General features: G+C 34.0%; 1 protein-coding gene across 1 annotated transcript; it reads left to right on the top strand.

Moving 5' to 3' along the window:
- Nucleotides 1–149: 149 nt before the first annotated feature.
- LOC106114185 (uncharacterized) lies at nt 150–18,523 on the top strand. Its single transcript, XM_013307288.1, has 22 exons — nt 150–5,693; nt 5,764–5,926; nt 6,012–6,347; nt 6,815–6,951; nt 7,115–7,249; nt 7,683–7,785; nt 7,906–8,001; nt 8,432–8,569; nt 8,946–9,086; nt 9,385–9,504; nt 9,952–10,340; nt 10,522–10,865; nt 10,988–11,177; nt 11,368–11,538; nt 11,793–11,964; nt 12,254–12,375; nt 12,664–12,866; nt 13,234–14,432; nt 14,605–15,089; nt 15,398–16,633; nt 16,992–17,110; nt 17,198–18,523. Exons 1-22 carry the CDS (start codon nt 328–330, stop codon nt 17,260–17,262), a joined length of 11,430 nt encoding a protein of 3,809 aa, XP_013162742.1. The 5' UTR covers nt 150–327; the 3' UTR covers nt 17,263–18,523.
- The last annotated feature ends 842 nt before the right edge of the window (nt 18,524–19,365 follow it).

Here is a 19,365-nt window from a genome sequence, read left to right as displayed (position 1 = left end):
CAAACAAAAGTTGAAGATCATTCTAAATATCAATATCTATAAATTTTCGAACAAAATTTTGATGTTTTTTTTAACATAAAATGGAGATAAAACCTTACAATCTATATCACTTCTATTCTTTGTTAGTAGTATTAGTTTTTTGTTATTTTTAGTGGTTAGAAGAGAATAAAAAGTCAACATTGGATTGAAATTGAATTGTTGAATTGTGTTTGTCGATTATGGTGTAGCGGTTTTGTGATAAAAGGCAATTCTTTTGGAGTAAGCAATTAGCATCGTAATATAAAATGAAAATATTCATTCTTTTGACATACAAGTCATTCTTTTGTAATGTCGGACATGAGTAAATTAAATAGCTTTAGCGTTCCAGAGGAGGCATTTGAAAGTTTTCAAGCCTCATCTACTCATAAAGAAATGGATTTGAATACTCATAATGTGTCTATCCCGATACCGGCTTGCGCAAGCAACGTAGAGATATCATCTACAATAGAAGATGAAGTCCAAAGTATAAACAGTACATCAATATCTCAAGACACGGCACCGTCTTTGGAACCATCAAAAAGATGTTTAAAACGTAAATCCCATAATATGTCAGAGAATATAACTATCGACAGTACAATGAAAGATCAACAGGTGAGCACTACACAAGAATCTTCTGAAACTGTTAATGAAGAAGATGATTTACAAGAGAATAAAGTATTTCTTGAAGACAACAAACCCAGACGGCCAAGAGGACGACCACCAAAACGTAAGGCCGGAAAACAAAGACTACAAACATCACCGGTTAAAAAGCAAGAAAACAACACTTTGCAAACTAATACAGGTGATACTACTGCAGAAATTCTTATCTCTCAGAACTATGCAATGACAGAGAATCAAGTTGTTGATAGTACAACATCCCAAATACACAATGAAACTAATATTGACCATATGAATGAACAACAACAAAAACCAAATCAAAACGAAACTAATAAAGAGTTGGAAAATGTCTACAGTGAAACTGTATATGTTATTAATACTAATAAGGATGAAGGAAATAGTAGCATTAGAAGTAGTGATGACAGTTTAAATAAAATAGATAATGTAGACACTCTTGAAGTAAAAAAAGGCAATATTACTGCAGGTTGTGTACCAGCAAAAGATGATACTGGAAGTGATGATGATGGTGATGAAATTTCTTTGAGTAAACTGAAGAAAACACTGGCAGACCTTGATAATGATAATGCTTTGGTGCAATCAGAAGACACTGATTTACAAAACTTAATTGAAGTGAAAATAGAGACAACAAACAAAATTACAAAAAAAAGGTCATCCAAAATGCCAGTTATGTCAGATTTTGTATATGACATTAGCAGTATTGGTGGTGAAAATACTAAGGAAATGAAAACAGATGAACCAACATTGATAGATAATGCCACTTCAGTTGAAAGCTCTAGTGGTAGACCACAGCGTAAAAGAGGAAAAGTTAATTTACATTATGATGATAGCTCCGATGAAGATCCTTTTGCTAGTGTAGAACTATCTGATGACGACAGTGAACCCAGAAAGTCAAAAAAAAGTAAGAAATATAACTCAGATGATGAATATGTACCAGATGAAAAGTGTGAAAAAAAATTATCAACAGATAGTGATATTGAAAAAGATGAAGTAGAATTGAATAAACCAAGAAAAAAGCGAAAAAGTAGGGTTTTGAAGAAAAAACAAAAGAATCTGGATTCAGAAAGACTTAACCCAACAGAGTCAATTGATTTATCCAATTGCCAAGATGAGGAGGATAATGAACTCTCTTTTGGAAATTCTCATGAAAAAAAGAGTAAAAACAACACTAATACATGGGGTAACACAAATGAATTTGAAAATTTTCTAGCTAAGAGGATACAAGGTACTAATTTAAAAATAAAAAGGGTGACTAATAAGGAACAAAGTGCAATCACACATTTGGAAATCCCTGTTATTAATTCTTATACTAAAACTGCTGATGTTTATTCACAAACAAACACTACAAAACTTTCTACTACTGCAGTACAAACCACATCACATTTTGACATTCAAATGGATAAAAATATACCACTCACTGCGATACAAGCAGAAAATGCATGTGAACTTTTAACAGATATGATAAAAGCTACTTCCAAATTAGGTAAACTAATGACTCAAAAATCAGATGATTTTATTCAGAAAAAAATTAACACCAGTAATCTTACCGATACAATCAAAATGGATCATTATGTAAAAAAATCATTATTGCTATTTAAACTTGCCAAAGATAGTATTATGGATATTGAAGAATCTTTGGCTAGTAAATACGATGATTTTTTGAAACAACATAAATTATCACGATATACATCAGTTCCAAAATTATTATCACCAACCATAGCATTAAAAGACGACGATAGTGACTGTGAAATTGTCGAAGAAACTTCAGGACATAATAAACAAAATGTCAAAGGAAAAAATCAGTCGAAGTTTAATCTTAAGACTGTGTTTCTAAATAAAGAATTATCAATAAAAATTGCCAAAAAGCCAAACGAGGAGCAAAAGATACAAAATAAAATCAACATAAAAGGGAAAAATTCAATGTGGATAAGTGATTCGGTGTTAGTTAAAAAAGTTAAACCCACTCAGTCTTTTTTAGCCCAGGACAGCCGAAATAAAAAACCACCTGATACATATGTTACAAATGAAATGGTAAGTGATTTTTTTAAGAAATATTATCATGCCACCGCACTATCTAATTGTGCACATTTGCTAATACCTGAGTGGCAGGATTGGAGGAATTTGAAGATCTGGCAAAATAGAGTTTGCTGCTATTACTTTAGTGTTGAACCAATAAACATGAACAATAACCTTAGTTATTTTCAAGGTTCAGTAAATGTAAATGTCAATGATAATTCTAATACAAATTGTGATACTGCCACTAAATACAAAAATCCAAAAAGCCTACTTACGCTAAGCATTCAGGCTTTACAAAAAAAAATGATACAAGTAAAAAATAATGTTCAGAGCGAAAAAGAGATCAGTCATAAAAGTGATGCTATTACAGATTTGAAGACGATCAACAATGCTGAAAAATTGATTAGTTTGTGTCTTCATAAAATTAAACATATTTTTAACAATACCCATCAAAATATAGACACAGTACAGAAAACTAGTATAAGTTTGCCATATGATAAAGTTTCCAGTCTTAAAATGTTGTGCTACCATCAGATGGTTAAACATTTTTTCTCTTTTAATATTATACAAGAAATTAACAACACACGGATCAAAGAAAAGGAGTGTAGCAATCTTATACATAACAAAAAGAATACATCTTTACTTTTTCTTAGTCCTAATACAAAATTAGAATTTGATAAAAATATTAATGCTGCTAACAGTGCTTCGACTATGAGAACAGTCACTCCTCTGCAAACCTTGTGTTATCACACAATTATACAAAACTTTACATTTGCAAAAAAAGACGAGAAACTTGAAATAAACTCATGTTATAAAGTAAACACCTTACTTACCCTGTCTTTAGAAGTTATAAGGTGTTGTCGGAACAATAATGTAACATATAAAAGGCCCAATAAAGACAACAACAACAAAGGTAACAAGACAGTATCAAAACATCAAGTTGATACATTATTGTCACTTTGTTTAAATGTAATACGTAGAAACCAAGGCACTGATATTAGTAGTGTAAAGAAAATAAATGAACTCAAGGGAGAAACTATCACCGCATCAACAAAACAAGGCAAGACCATTGATAACATAGACAACTGTCATAACTTGAGTATGAAACAAAGTAATCAACTAAACTACAAAAATGATAAAATTGAACATTTTACACCTAAGTCCTTAAAACAAATCGCCTTGTCTTACCTACTAAGTATTAAGACAAACAGTGAAAATATGGACAGTGGCAATCTTAATTCTAAAATAGAAAATCCATCATGTATTTTAACAAATAATGATAATGGTTTGGAACAATTTGAAAATATATGTGAAGTTGGAAATTGTTTGATAGAATCAGTACAATACGCATCCAATCCTGTGTGTGTTAAATCATTGTTTCAACTTTGTTCCGAAAAAGTAAAATTAATATATCAGAGTGAAAATGAATTGATTCAAAATTCTGCATGTAGCAGTATACAAATAAATTCTGTGAACACAGTACCTGAAGAGGTATTTTTTAGTTTTCAAGATGTAACATCAAATCCTGAAGAATGTAATGTAAACAATGATGATGAAGGAGGAACTTATGATGATAACTTGTTGGATTACAGTGAAGAGGAAACCCACATAGAAGATTGTAATGTTGAATCCAAACAACTAGTGGAAGAAATATTCCCTCCAACTGAAACTGATGATTTTAATTGTATTGACCACAGGGAAGACTCACTTACTGCTGTAATTAGTAACATATCATCACTAGCTCAAATAAAAATAGAACCGATAGAGAATTATATGCAGGATGTTGTTCAAGTTAAAACAGAACCAGACCTTGAACCTATTCTGATGCCAAGAATTCAATGTATACAAGCCGCAAAACTGGAAAATTGCTTCGATTCGCCCAATATCACTAGTGAAGTATTATCTAATTTTGGTAATAACTTTGATTCCTTCGAATCGACACTAAATCGAAAAGGAACCGAAGAAGTGGTTGGCGAAAAAACCAATGACGAACAAAAAGTCTTTAGTCAAAGCTCGTTAAGAATTCGTAGGCAATTCGAACCTGATTCTGACGATGACAACGATAATACTATGAGCTTATTGGTACCAAACAGTTATGAGCCATTGGATGACGAAATTATTAGAAATATTATGCCAAATGCAAATCGTACCCTGGAGGAAGAAGGGAAGATTGAGAAAAAGAAGAAGAAAAATGACAAACGGATTGAAAAGAAGAAGAACAAATCAAAAACTTTAACTCCAAAAAGTGTTGATGAAATGGAGGAACTACCATCGGATAATGAAAATAATGTTTTAAAAGAAAAGTTGGATGATAGAAAAGTCCAAGAAGTGGAAGAAGCTGAAAGTTCTGATGACTCATTCAACATTGTATTGAGTTCAAGAAGAAAGAATAAATCAAGAAGGAGTAGTGAACAAGAACTCCAAACAAAAAGTAAGCAAAAATCAACTACTGGTGAAATACAGTGTAACGATGTTGATTCTACTCAGGACACGAATGAAAATAACGAACCCAATGAAGAGGAGAATATTAAAGAAGCAGATCATACTGGTTTACTGGAATATAATGAATATATTAATAATCTTTACTCAAAACTCAAAAGGCAAGAGGCGTCAAATGCGACGAAGGATTTAACGGATACCATATGTAACAAAGAAAGTCATGACGAAAAAGATGACTTTGATAGACCCTTTTCACCTGTATTTAATACTGATGAACCTGTAGAATTACTGCAATGCGAACCAAGCTTGCCATTTTTAGATGATATAGTAAAGAATAGAAAAAGTAAGAAAAGTGTAAAAAACATCGAATCATTAGAATCCAATGTAAGGCCTGAGACACGTGACCTAAAGGCTTCTAACCTAAATCAAAATACTTCTGATAGGAAATACAATGTTACCAATGATGTTAAATTATGTCAACAAGCTATTGTGGCTTTAGTAAAATTACCGGAAAATGTCGCAGAAAGTTATTTTAAATCTCAAGATATTAAAATCAAAGATAAATATAAAAATACATTAGAAAGGTAATCTATTATTTTGCATCAATTAGCTTTTATTTTGTAAAAACATGTAATTAATGGTTATTTCTTTTAGGTGCGAAAGTATACCATCATTAGATAAAAATAAAAGCGAGAATTCAGAAACTACAGACAAGTCCAATGTACCTGAAATTATTGATATAAAGGACGACGAAAGTAATGACAGTAATCCAGTGACAACTTTTGGAGAAGATTCAAATCAAGAATCATTACCAGTGGTAAGTAATAAATTATTGTCAAAATTATTTATGTAGTCAATGATTTTGTATTTACATTTTTTTTCCTTGAACACATTTTTTAAAGCTCCCAATTTGTGAAAGTACAAATAGTTGTCGTAAACCAGACTGTGATGAGATAGAACTCGAAAAACTTATAAAGAAAGAAGAAGAAGAAAATAGATTGAAAGAAGAAACATCAGATGAAGAATTGAAGTATACAAAAAATTTGCGATCTCGTAAACTTTCAAAGAAGGAAACGAAAGAAGCTAAAGTAGAGAATGACGATTCTAAAGCAAATAATGACAACGATACCGCTCTGTTGACAGCTGATAAAGTTATGAAGAAGGATCTTTTACTATTACATGCACCTGTGGAGGACAATGAACTTGCCACCAATCTTTCTAAACATCCTACAAGAAGTGTAAGTTATAATGATAGCTATAAATGACTAGCGGTGACCCGCGACCCAGTCTGCCCGGAATTAAAAAAACACTTAGCTGGTAGTCAATTTATTCTTACAGACTATGCTCTATATGTATGCTAAATTTCATTGAGACCTGTTCAGTCATTCTGGAGATACGTCCAAATAAACATCCATCCATCCATCCATCTAGACTTTCGGATCTAAAAAGTAGCGCCAGTAATTGAAAACTTTAAAAACTAGCTAGGTTAGCTTTGATTGAATGATGGTCATAAAAGAAAAGGAAGACTAAAGGAAGTGTGAATGGATTGTATGAAAGAGCATAGGCGTAAGGGAGTTAATTCAGGTAAAATTTCTGATAGAGGTATATGGAAGAGTATATTGAGCCGACTCTACGTAGGAAAAAGGCCAGGTTGATATATTGTCTACTATGTTTTATTAAAAGTTAAATAGTAATTATTTTATAGAAAAGAAAATCAGATGGTACTGCACACAAAGATGACATAAACGCGGATGACTATTCTTCGTCGGAAGAAGAAAAGCAATGGGTGACCACAAAAGAGAAGCTTTTAAAAAGACTGTTAAGGAAACAAGGTGATACAAGGTAACTATTCTTTATTATTCGATAGAAGAATTTGCTCTTAATCTGTGAAAAATGTAAGAAAAGTTAAATTTAAAAATGCAGTATTCATGTAAATATTATTATTATTTTTGATTTCAGAAAATTTGTAAAATTAAGCACTTTTTTTCACTGTTTTATTTCTCAGTACGGACGCAGCGAAGCGCGCTAAAATTGTTAGCGAGTTTATAGCCAGATGTAAGACGATAGAATCACGAAAACGTTATTCACGAAGTGGCCGCTCGAGGAGAAAAAACTTTTTGGAACGACAAAAGCAACTCAGGTTCAGTTAAACGACGAAATGTGTTTATTTTAATTGAATGCATAAAATATCTCAAATTAAATACATGACCATAAAGCTACTTTGTCGTGAACTAGTTGTCGCCATCGACTTCGTGTGCGTGGAATTAAAAAAAAAAACATAATTAGTAGCCTATATGTTTTCCCGGAATATGTTCTATATGTATACCAAATTTCATTCGTTTAACCGTTCTGGAGATACCTTTAAACAAACATCCATCCATCCATCTAAACATTCGCATTTATAATAGTAAGAAGTAAGATAGCATAATTCTTGAGTCATTTTAGAAAAAATATAACATTACCCAACATTGTTACTGCTTGTTTATTATCAATGAATATTTTAACTTTACACGAATTTGAATATTGAAAGCAACTCGATATCTTGACTAAATGTTATATGTTTCTGATTACAGTGTTCTATCCAGAGAGCTTTTTGGTGAAACTTCAAACGAGACATTTCAATCAGGGAAAAAGAGTTCGCAGAGTTTCGGAAAGGGACGGCGTAACATCAGAAGGGTGAGACAATTTACTATTATTAGACAATTTAATTAATTAAAAATTAGATAAAAAGCACAGCACATTTTCTCATAAATAGTTAATTTATGATTTTTTAATGAAATTTTATTTAAATTACAGGTTATAGACAAGAAGTCTTTAGCAAAAAGCACTTTGTTGGCGAACATCGAAGAAATTGAACGTAAACGTCGTTTGCTTCATCGTCAGAACAAACTGGTACAGTTCCTATATTTTTTTAAAATAATTTAAGTAATATAAAATAATGATATATTTTATTATATTAATGTTATATATACAGTTGGTTATAATTATTCTATTTTTACATTTAATAATAACAAATAGAAAAGAGAAACACTATACGTCCTAAGAAAACGTCTAAGCGTCAATAGCCTAATGGTTAAGGGTACGGATTTCCGATCATGAGGTCAGAGGTTCGAGTCCCGCCATTCGACTATTGTCATAAACCATATCCTAGCACAAGCCTAGAGCTTAGTTGGTAAATTTTGCAAAAAAATCTGCTATTAGTATCTGATATTAGTAAATTTGCAAAAAAATCTGCTAGTTTTATTTAAAAAAACGTAAAAATTATAAACCTTTGCCTCCTTTTGAACGTCGTACATCATCATGTTTCATTTTCGTATTCCAGAGAGAGATATTGGGCTGCGAGGAAGGTGTGAATGTTGTTGTAATAAACGACGAAGTGTGCCTTGAATATGATTTTGAAGAAAATCGTCCAGTGGTCACTGTCCACCCTTTCTTCACACAAGTCATGAAGGTGCATCAGGTAACAGTTTCCATCTTTGCTGTAACTTAGGAAGTGTACTGACCGTTAATTATAGGAATTTCCATTTTTATTTTTTTTTTAATTTCCTTTTTTATCCAATCTACTATTGAACCTTAGCTAGGTACCTATGCATTTGGTTATGGCTTCCACATACCCTTGGCTTTTAACAAACTGAATCTCTAGCAAGGCGATATAAAACCCATGAGATAGGTTAATCTAAATTATTTGGCTGTGTTCTAGAGTAGGGTGAATAAGCATTTTTATAAGTCAGCGCGTACCATCTTTCGGTCACATCCAAATAAAAAAAAAATTGTAAATTAGACAAATAATTGATATTGAAACACAATAATTTAGCCTCACGTATCGTTTGTTGTAGTACGAGGGTGTAAAGTTCATGTGGGACGCATGCTTCGAGAGCCTGGAGCTGGTGGGCGAGGGGCATCCGGGCGGCGGCTGCATCCTCGCACACTGCATGGGCCTCGGCAAGACGCTGCAGGTGCTGGCTCTTCTGCACACGGTATGTACCACATGTATAATGTCATACAAACTTTATGGCCGCAATTTTAGTGACGTTACGCAAAATATTCGAGGTATCTGCGAATCTTAATGACTTACTTTAGTTGGACATGCGCTTGCTATTAACCACGAGCGACCGTAAACTTTGAATCGTATTATACTAAACAGAGTCGGTTTCTTAAAAGTGTTAGTGTGGGTTTTCACTGCTGTAACATATTGCCGTCCCTATCGCTCTCTTTATTAAAAAACAGATAACAATATGTTTGTGAACAATATTGACTTTGTTTTAATGTGTCCAGGTGCTAACTCATCCCCGCGTGGGTATGCAGCGAGTGCTGGTTGTCTGTCCACTCTCCACCGTACTCAACTGGGTCGATGAAATAAACAAGTGGATGGGACCCGTCAACGACACCATAAAGGTACAATGTTAACAATATTAAAAGTAGAGAGAAAAAAAATCTACTTCATACAAATAATTTTTGATTAAAAACTTGTCTTCAATTTCTTTTACTGTATTACCATGTGACCTGTGATAAGTTGTAAATGATGATACGCTTCCAAAACTAATGATTTTATAATCCATAATTGTAAAATTTCATTTTTCAAGTCTGCAAAAGCAAAAAGGAGTATGCGGGTAATTATACATTTTATATGTACTGAAACTAAATCCAATTTCTTTTAAAAAGAAGATGAAAATGTACAAAACTTTATCCCTTTTCGCTGTAGCTTATTCCCCAGCGGAATCTTTATTTTTTCCTTGGATCAAAACACGTATTTGTAGCAGTCATTTAATGCTTTTAAAAATTGTCTTATTTATCTACATAAATGGTCAAAACAATATCACTAAAAATTAATTATTCTTCTAGGTGTTTGAACTATCGAAGTTGAAAAAAACGTACGAGAGAGCATACCAGTTGGAAGATTGGTACACTGGCGGTGGTATCTTTATAATGGGTTACGAAATGTTCAGGAATCTCTCTACATTGGATGAAAGATTGGACGATATTCGACCAACAATTATAAAAAAAATACGTACAGCATTATTAAACCCCGGCCCTGATATGATAATATGTGATGAAGGACATCTTCTGAAGAACGACAGTTCAGTCCTCGCGGTGGCCATCAGTAGGATTACTACCAAACGTAGAATAGTACTAACTGGTACTCCGATGCAAAATAATCTCAGGGAATACTATTGTATGGTGAATTTTGTGAAGCCTAATTTATTAGGATTGTATTCTGAGTATGCGAACAGGTTAGTTATTTTATTTATTTATTTTGAGATGTATTAAGCTGTATAGAAAAATTATATACAATACTTTAGTTGTTCAATATTGACTCTACGCGCAGTTAAATGTTCTATATCAATTTTAAATTATGTATTCCCATTTAAAAAATTGTGGAATAAAATTATTTCTATGTTTATTTGTTGCCAGATTCGAAAATCCGATTATGAACGGGCAACACCGAGATTCTAGAGAAGAAGATATAAAACTAATGAAAGCACGAACACACATCTTGCATAAAGTTCTAGAAGGTTGCCTACAACGGCAAGAGGCTGCAGTACTCTATCCATATTTGCCAAAGAAACATGAATATACAGCTTTTATTCCATTAACGAAGTGTCAAACGGAGTTATACAAACATTATTTGAAGCATTACGCGAAACAAGCCAAACATAATGTGCTAAGAGATTATCATATCCTGCAGAAGATATGGACCCATCCACAAGTTCTACACAATTTTCAGTTGAAATCTCGTGACGCTAACAAAGTTAAAGGTACTACTACTATTACTTCTTGTTGTTTTTTTTTCTTTCTTTTTACTATAAAATTTTATTTAGGTTAATAAAAATACATTTCAAAAGAAATAAATGTTCGATATTTTTGTCTTGAATTTTAGTGGAAAAATTAGAAGACGACCTGGCGTGTGAGGACCTGTCTGCGAGCGAGGATGTCAAGCCCTCGCAGACGGAGGTCTGGTGGCTGGAGTACCTGGAGGGCGGCAACATGTTGGAGGCTTTGGAGAGCTCCAATAAACTATACGCTGTGTTCCGCATACTCGACGAGTGCATTGCGCTTGGTGATAAAGTGTGAGTCAGTCTTTCTCTCTCTCTCCCCCTCCCTCTCTCCCCCTCTCCCTCTCTTCTCTCTCACACAATCTCTCTTCTTCGTAACGTATTTCTAGATGACCACAATTTATTACCAATATTTAACAGTACAGTACAGTCTTAGAAGTACAGTCTGATATTTTTTTCTTATTAATAAATTGTGTATTTTCAGGTTAATATTCTCAACGTCACTGTTCACGATGGACGCGCTGGAGTACTTCTTGAAGAAGATAAAGAAGTGGAGCCTAGGGCACGAGTACTACAGGTTGGACGGTTCCGTGCCTGCCGAGGTGCGGCAGAACTGGTGCCGCGAGTTCAACTCACCCAATAACAATACCACCAAGTGAGGAATACACAATTAACAATATCTATGCTATGTGGGCCTGGTAACACTAATTTTGTACCACTTAATAATCTTACTTCTTACTAATGTTATAAATGCGAATGTTTGGATAGATGTCTGTTTGAAGGTATCTCCAATCTGAATGGATCTTGATGAAATTTGGCGTACACATAGATATAGTCTGAAAGAACACATAGGCAATTATGTTTTTTTTTAAATTTCGCATGTATGTATGTATGATTCGTATATTTCAGTTTGTTCCTAATATCAACGCGCGCCGGCTGCCTCGGGCTGAACATGACGGCGGCCAACCGTGTCATCATCCTTGACACCTCATGGAACCCCGCCCATGATATACAGAGCATCTTCCGAGTCTACCGCTTCGGACAGAAGAAGGACTGTTATATATACAGACTCGTTGCCATGGTAAACAACAATACACGTTATTCGTCTAATACTAGTCCCTCCCCTTACTCCTCCTACCATTCTCTAATAGAGAAGATAGGAAGAGGAGCCCGATGTGGTGAGGTAGACGGATGCTTAGGAAAGCGAAATATTCATATTCTGTTCATCCTCTATTCTATTCGTTAAAGTTAGGCAATGAATTTGCAACTTTATTTGTGTAGGCAGCGGCTAATTTCTTATTTGAACAATATTAGTGTGTCAGCTTGCTCGTTTGTTACCTCGTAGTATAAAATATATGTATTATTGTTAGGGTACAATGGAGCAGAAGATCTACGAGCGGTCAGTGACGAAGCAGGCGGTGGCATGCCGAGTTGTCGACTCGCAGCAGATAGACCGTCACTACAACATGGACGAACTCACTGAGCTGTACAAGTCAGTAACTTGATTATTCAATACATCTAATAACGCACTCAACTCGTTAAATGGTCACTAAGGGTGACACTAAGTATAGATTTCTCATGTTATAAATTAAATCTTGATCTCTTTTTTTTTCCTTTAAATTGCCTGGTTTGCCGTTGATGACTGGGTGTTATAGTTACAATCTCAAGAATTTTATTCATTGGTTATCCAACGATATGGTAACCACTCATAGAATAGGATAAGGAAGGGCCGTTATTGATGGGTAATATTTTTTTTTTTGTTCAATAATGATGTTTTTAGTTTCGACGAGACGGGTTCAGGTGTTGAGAGCGGTGTGGCGGCTGGTGTGACGGACGTAGCGCTGCTGCGTGTGGCGCGCGATGCTCCGCTGCACGCGGTGTACGAGCACGACTCTCTGCTGCGTGACTCGCACGACCAGCAGCTGCCGGAACACGAGCGAGCCGCCGCCTGGAGGCAGTTCGAGATGGAACAGGGGCACTCGCGTTAGTACCTACCATTACAACACTACCATGACCACTCACCTCTATACGTGGACAGGTTATAAACCATGGTATTTTGTGCCTATTTGAACTTCGCAAATGACGATCGCGGTGGCGGTGATGAGGATTGGAACTTCTACGGGCGCGCTTAACCCTTTAATTCGATGGTGTCCAGTGTGACGAATAATTAATTTAAAAAAATCTACTGAACTAGTTTAGAGAAAATTACGTAAGTATAACTACAAAAAAAAACAGTTTTTTTGCTACAAAAAATTTCGTCGAATTAAGGGTTAATTCAGAACGTAAACAAGCCAAAGTTATAAAGTCAGTTTGTCAAAGTGATATTGATATGTTATTGTATTAATTTCAGAAATGGCAAATCTTGAAAATAATTCATCGATAATACCAACAAAAAATATTCATGGACCCGATTACGCTGTGCCACCAAGTGTGGCACTTGATGCTACAACCAGTACAAATACGAAACCTAAAAGTAAAAGAGGGAGGAAGCCTAAACAAAAGCTTTTAGAAAATACGGTTACAGAAGAAAATGCAGGAGAAAATCTTGTTATAAATGAAGAAAGCTCATCTGTTGATCAGTTCAATTTAACGGAGGTGCAACAAATTAAAAATATTTTAGTAGAACAAAATGCACAAAATGATTTTAGTGATACAAATAACATTGAAAATTTAGTAAACCATGTGCAAAAAGTAGTCGAAGCTCGATTAAAAGGTGAAAAATTTCGTGCTGCACCTTTAGTGGAAAGTCTAGCACAAGTGTTTCTCCAGATGAAAGGTAAAGACTTTGCTACTACAAGTATTCAAATGCCGACCGCATCTGTTGTTGAAGACGAACATGCCACGAGTGAAGATAATCCCAAAACTTACAAGAATAGTAAAAGAAAACATCAAATTGGTACGCATAAAGCAAACAACATAATACACGATGTTGACGAAGACGATAGCATTGGAGAAATTAAAAAAAGAAAAGCAGCTGTCAAAGCAAAAGAATATATAGATTCATTAAATTTAAAAGATACCAAAGATACTAAAGATGATGAAAATTGGTCGCAAGAACAAAATAATACCAATTTAGATACGAGACAAAGTAAAGGAAACCAAAATGAATCTAATGACGAATTTGATCAGGCGATAGATTTACGATCGGGTGATGAAATGTCCGTTGAAGATGATACTAGTGCAGATAAAATTGATAAATCTAAAACGGTTATGGTAGAAATACCTGATGATGGCGAATCAACCTTGAAGAGTATTATTTTAAGTGATGATGAAACAGTCATTGAAGTTGATAAACCAGAAGCGACTAATACAAAAGACTGTGATAAAGTTCAAGATAATGAAGATGAAAGGATACCTTTACACGCGTCTTTATTAATAAACGAACATTTTATTAAAATGATTGCCTATAAATATATGGAGGGTAACCCCGTATTGGACATAGACGCTGCACTTCACGCGGCACGTTATAGTGCACAAAAAGCTTTGAAAGAAATAAATGAAACTGGAAACAATTTGTATGGTGGTCCGCTCTACGATATAGCTGTAAAAGTAAGTTTTATTTTCCAAGTTTTCTTTTTTTTTAAACAAACAAATTAAGTAAATTATCTGATGTTAAGTGACCAAACAGTAATCCTAAGGTCTTATCTTCTAAGCTAATAATGATGTCTAACAATATTCCAAAATGTTCAAAACTCGTGATTTATTAATGTTTTTCTTTTAGTCAATAGGCTTAGATACATTAAAGCGACTACAGAACTTTCCTAAAAAGAATAACCCCGAGTCACATTCAACGAAAGATAACAAAGATTCATCCAAAAATGAACCAGTAATTAGTCAATCTGAAGACAATCAAGCGAACGATGACGTCATTAAAAGTAAAAGAGTTTATAAAAATAAATCGGATTTAACCAAGGAAAGTGTTAGCTCGAAAAGACACGAAAGAATAAGCTCAACGGATTCCGATGATTTAGTAATATTATCGGATGAAGTTATATGTGAAAACCCGAAAAATAAAAAATCGATTAGTACCAAAACACAAGAAACTCAGCGGGAATCTCTCAAGACTAATGCAAGTAAAGCCAACGAAATTTTAAACCCGGCGTCGACGTCTGCGCCTGCGCCTCCGCCAGTCACCAGCAAAAAGTTTGAAACATCTTCAGTATCTAAGCTTCGTAGTGAACGAGACATGGTAGTTCCTATTCAGCTGTGAGTATTTTATATATATGACACTAGCTGTTACCCGCGACTCGTATTAAAAAAAACTTAATAAGTAGCCTATATGTTCTTCCAGACTATGTTCTATATTTATGACATATTTTATTGACGTCCATTCTAGAGATACCTTTAACAAACATCCATCGATTTAAAAATTCGCTGTTGTGTAAAATATTGCGTAAGATTGATATGGCTTAAACGGTTTTAAAATATTATTTTTCTTTTGGAAATCCAAACTTACCTATCGTTACTACTAGCTCTTAGTCAATTGTTTATTTAAAACCATAAATATTTGACAGGATCAAAAGTTCATCGAATGCAACAATAACAATGACAAGACCAACAATACCTCTGGCTGAGGAAAGCATTCTGCCAGATGACGACGATGACGTGTGCTATATCAATGACACACCTCCTGCTGCATCCACCAGCAATAACACATCAACCTCACTAGTTATATCTGAAGTACGCTCTGGAGACATATCTCTAACACAACCCGTTCCTACAACAAAATCAAACGTACTAACAATCGATTCAGAAAAAGTCCCTTACCCTGTCGAAAATCCTCTACCATCTATTGATGTAGACAATGAATTGACAGAAGCTATTAGGAATATACATAATGTAGATAATTCAGATAAAAATGAAAATTCTATAACAATATGCTTAGACAGCGACGATGAGGATGACATTGTCAGTTCTAAAGAAACTCAGGCGAGCTCACAACCCCAACCACCACCAAACCCAGTGTTCATATCAGTGACACCCACAAATACTATTGCTTCACCATCCACTATCTCCAACACAACTGTGAACACGCAATCACAAATATCGAAGAGTACCACAACTTTGTTATTTAAACCTACGCCTACCATTGTTCCTTTCTCTCAATTGCAGTCTGCAGCTAATATAACCAATCTGTTGAACTCAGGTGCAAATAATTTTTATAAACCCGGTGATATGATAAAGATTAATCAAAATGGTGAAATATTTTTATTGAATCCAAATCAGACCACCCTAACTAGATTGTCAACAAGCCCGACAGCTATACACAACTCACCCACTATAGTTACACAGAACCCGAAAGTAGGTAATATAGCAATTAATACTCTTCAAATAAATACACCTAAACCAAAAACAAGTATGTCGAGAAAAGTCCCCCCTGCGTCTGGGACACCAGAACAAAATAAACCAATTTCTTACCCACCGATTGCACCAAAACTAACCATAATACCACTACAAATGAAGAATAGCAAAAATAAATCATCGGTGGTCCCCGAAAAGAGAACGATTGAAATATACTACCCGAACAAGAAAATTAGAGTACCAGATACGAAACGTAACAATGAAGTTGTATCGGAATTTCTGGATCTGACAGATATTGACCAAAATGATGTTCCAAAGACCGCGGCTAATATATTTTCTGTTCCGAATGTTGGAGCTCACACAAGTAATACAAAGAGTGGAGTCTCTGTGGTCGGCTCACCCAAAGATTTCATGTTCGTACGCGCTGGAGACAAGACAAAATTAGAAACGTTAGTATACACGCTGTTTTTGTTATGTCCATAATTTTTTTGATAAATTTCCTGAACGTTAACTTTATACAAGAACAAGAAAAATTGCAAGAGTACTTCGATTAACAATTAGGGGATTTTGGTTAAAGAAAGGGAAGGAGACAGATCCTCAGGCTTGAAAGTCTGAAACATTCAATATTGTATACAGCTGTCGCCAGCTGCACCGTCCGCGAGGAATTAAAAAAAAACTTTCAGGTTATGTTCTCAATCGTTCTGGAGATAGCTTCAAACAAACATCAATCCATCTAAACATTCGCATTTATAATATTAGTAAGAAGTAAGATTAAATTATTGGACCGAATCTATTTTTTTTGCCTAGAACAACATCACGAAAACGCAAGGAACCTACGATGCCTGCACTCGGTCAATATGACTTCAAGAAAAAGCTAACAACAGAAGTTGCCGGTCCATCGAAGAAGACGAAAATATCATCTTTCGGTAAGTATTTGCTTTGTTAATTTATACAAAATACAGTAAAAAAAACTTTAAAAAACCCTTTATGACTAATATTTTTTTTTGTTACAGATAAGTTAAGTTTGCATGACTTCAATATTGACAAAATCGATGACGACATTATAGAACTCGAATAGGTTAGTTTTTTATTTTGTAGTTTTAGTTAAGAAAAATTGTTTTCCAATTTAATTCGTCAAGTCATTTGTCCCGTTATAACAGTTTCCAAAAATTGTGTTAAAACTGGGAAAAGTTAGTTGGAAAGATTTCTCAAATATAGTCCTGTGATATAATTATCTATACTAGTTCTATTTTTCATTATCGGTTTAAGAATTATTTAGCTGTAAGTTAGACAGAACCGACAACCGACGTGAAGTTGTCTTTGGTTGGTACGAGTGAATGAACGAAACACTAATTGAACGAGTGACCAAAAGATGCATGAAAAAAAATTGTACATTCCGGTGTGTTTTTGCCGCGAAAAACTAAATGGGACAAAGATTATTGACTTTTATTTTACTTTTAAACATCGGTGTTTTAATATCATAATTTTAACATGAAACTTTTTAAAGCACTGTTGAAAAGTCGAAGTTATGGTTCCACCAAATAAGGAAATATAATTTCTTCGGTAATTCGGCTCTGGAAATATTTTCTTTTGATAAAAAAATCGAACTATTTATGCCAGATACAACCATGACTATTTTTTATTTTGCATTTCCATTATACTATGTTTTAACCGCGTCCTGTTATTTTTATTTGTGGACTTTAGTTTTTAATTTGTTATACGGCTTGTTTTTTTTTTCAACTATTTGATATTTGTTGCGATAACTATATTGTAAGTAGGTTTGCGACTGAAATGCTTGTTTATCCTATTATTACATAATTATTGAGTAATTAAGTGAAAAATAAGTTTTTTTAATGTTTACATATGTTGTAATCCTCACATTTAAGGACTTTAATGATAATTTACTTCTGTATTGTATGTACTATTCTCTATATACAGATAGGTTATTGTTCAGACTTACCGTGGTTTTCCGAGTCAAAAATCTCCGTTTAAAACATATTGTTATCTTTGTGATGTCAAAGACAACAGGGGTGATGTTACTTTTATTTAGATATTTGGAGTCTAAAACCCACGTTTAAACGCGCGTCTTGAAGTTCCTAACAGTTCATTCTATCTATATTTTTAGTTGGAATTCGCACCAACACTAGTTACCGCAACTATTAACGCCGAAATGGCAATCAAATAGGCACAAAATAACATGGTTTATAACCTATCTGAATAGAGATTAGTGATTGTATGTCTACCATGTGTCAAGGTTGGCGTAATCTCATATATAAAATTCTCGTGTCACAATTTTCGTTCCCATACTCCTCCGAAACGGCTTGACCGATTCTCATGAAATTTTGTGAGCATGTTGAGTAGGTCTGAGAATCGGCCAACATCTATTTTTGATCCCGCGCGGACAGCTAGTATTGTATAAAATAAATATACCTCGATAACTTTGAAACGATACATCATTTATGGTAGGTTTCTGAGTACAAAATCTCCATTTATAATATATGCGCTTTCAAAGATAATGACAAGGATGACGATATGTTTTATACTTTTGGTCTCAGAAACCAATAATATTTTATAAGTGAAAATTTGTAAGTAATTACGTTTTAACATTTACTACTAAATTAGTTTATATTGTGTTTTTTTATTGTTTAGGAGAATGAGATTTAATTTAACAAGTACAGAGATTTTCTCTCATTTATCTTAAGTTTGTTGGATGTTATGTGACGGTAAAGTATTTTATATATGTGCAATTTTTATAGAATTGAATTATTATAAGAGTGCATAATTATGTTTATGCAATTTTTATTTTACATATAAATATGGAACTTTATGATAAAGTTTCAAAAATATAGTCTGTATGTGTTAGTGCATTATTATAATAAAACAAAATTTATTCAACTGTATATTTTTTTTTAATTATATATTATAAGGTGGCAAACAAGCGAGCATATAGACATACACAATTGCATATGCTTTGCGTACCTTTAATCGACGTAGGAGAGGATGCGCAGAAAGAAAATATTTTCCCTTTTCATGCATCCTCTCATCTGGAACGTCTACTTCCACATCCCATCCTTTCCTTAAGAAAAAGGGTGGGAAGGGAAAGAGGACTAAATTAGGCCTCCGGGACGCACACTCATCAGAAGAAACGCGGAATTGCTTCCACTTCACGGCTATCTTCTGT

This window comes from Papilio xuthus, unplaced genomic scaffold (assembly GCF_000836235.2).
Source record: "Papilio xuthus unplaced genomic scaffold, Pxut_1.1 DF828142.1, whole genome shotgun sequence".
Lineage (NCBI taxonomy): Eukaryota > Metazoa > Arthropoda > Insecta > Lepidoptera > Papilionidae > Papilio > Papilio xuthus.
The sequence above is the reverse complement of the archived record's forward strand: the minus strand, read 5'-3'. Positions and strand labels throughout refer to the sequence as shown.

Bases quoted from the DNA above. Each gene is read 5' to 3' on its own strand.
- LOC106114185 (XM_013307288.1), top strand. From the start codon at position 328: ATGTCGGACATGAGTAAATTAAATAGCTTTAGCGTTCCAGAGGAGGCA. The intron at 6,348-6,814 runs GTAAGTTATAAT...ATTATTTTATAG, and splicing joins CTAAACATCCTACAAGAAGT to AAAAGAAAATCAGATGGTAC. The intron at 15,090-15,397 runs GTGAGTATTTTA...AATATTTGACAG, and splicing joins ATGGTAGTTCCTATTCAGCT to GATCAAAAGTTCATCGAATG.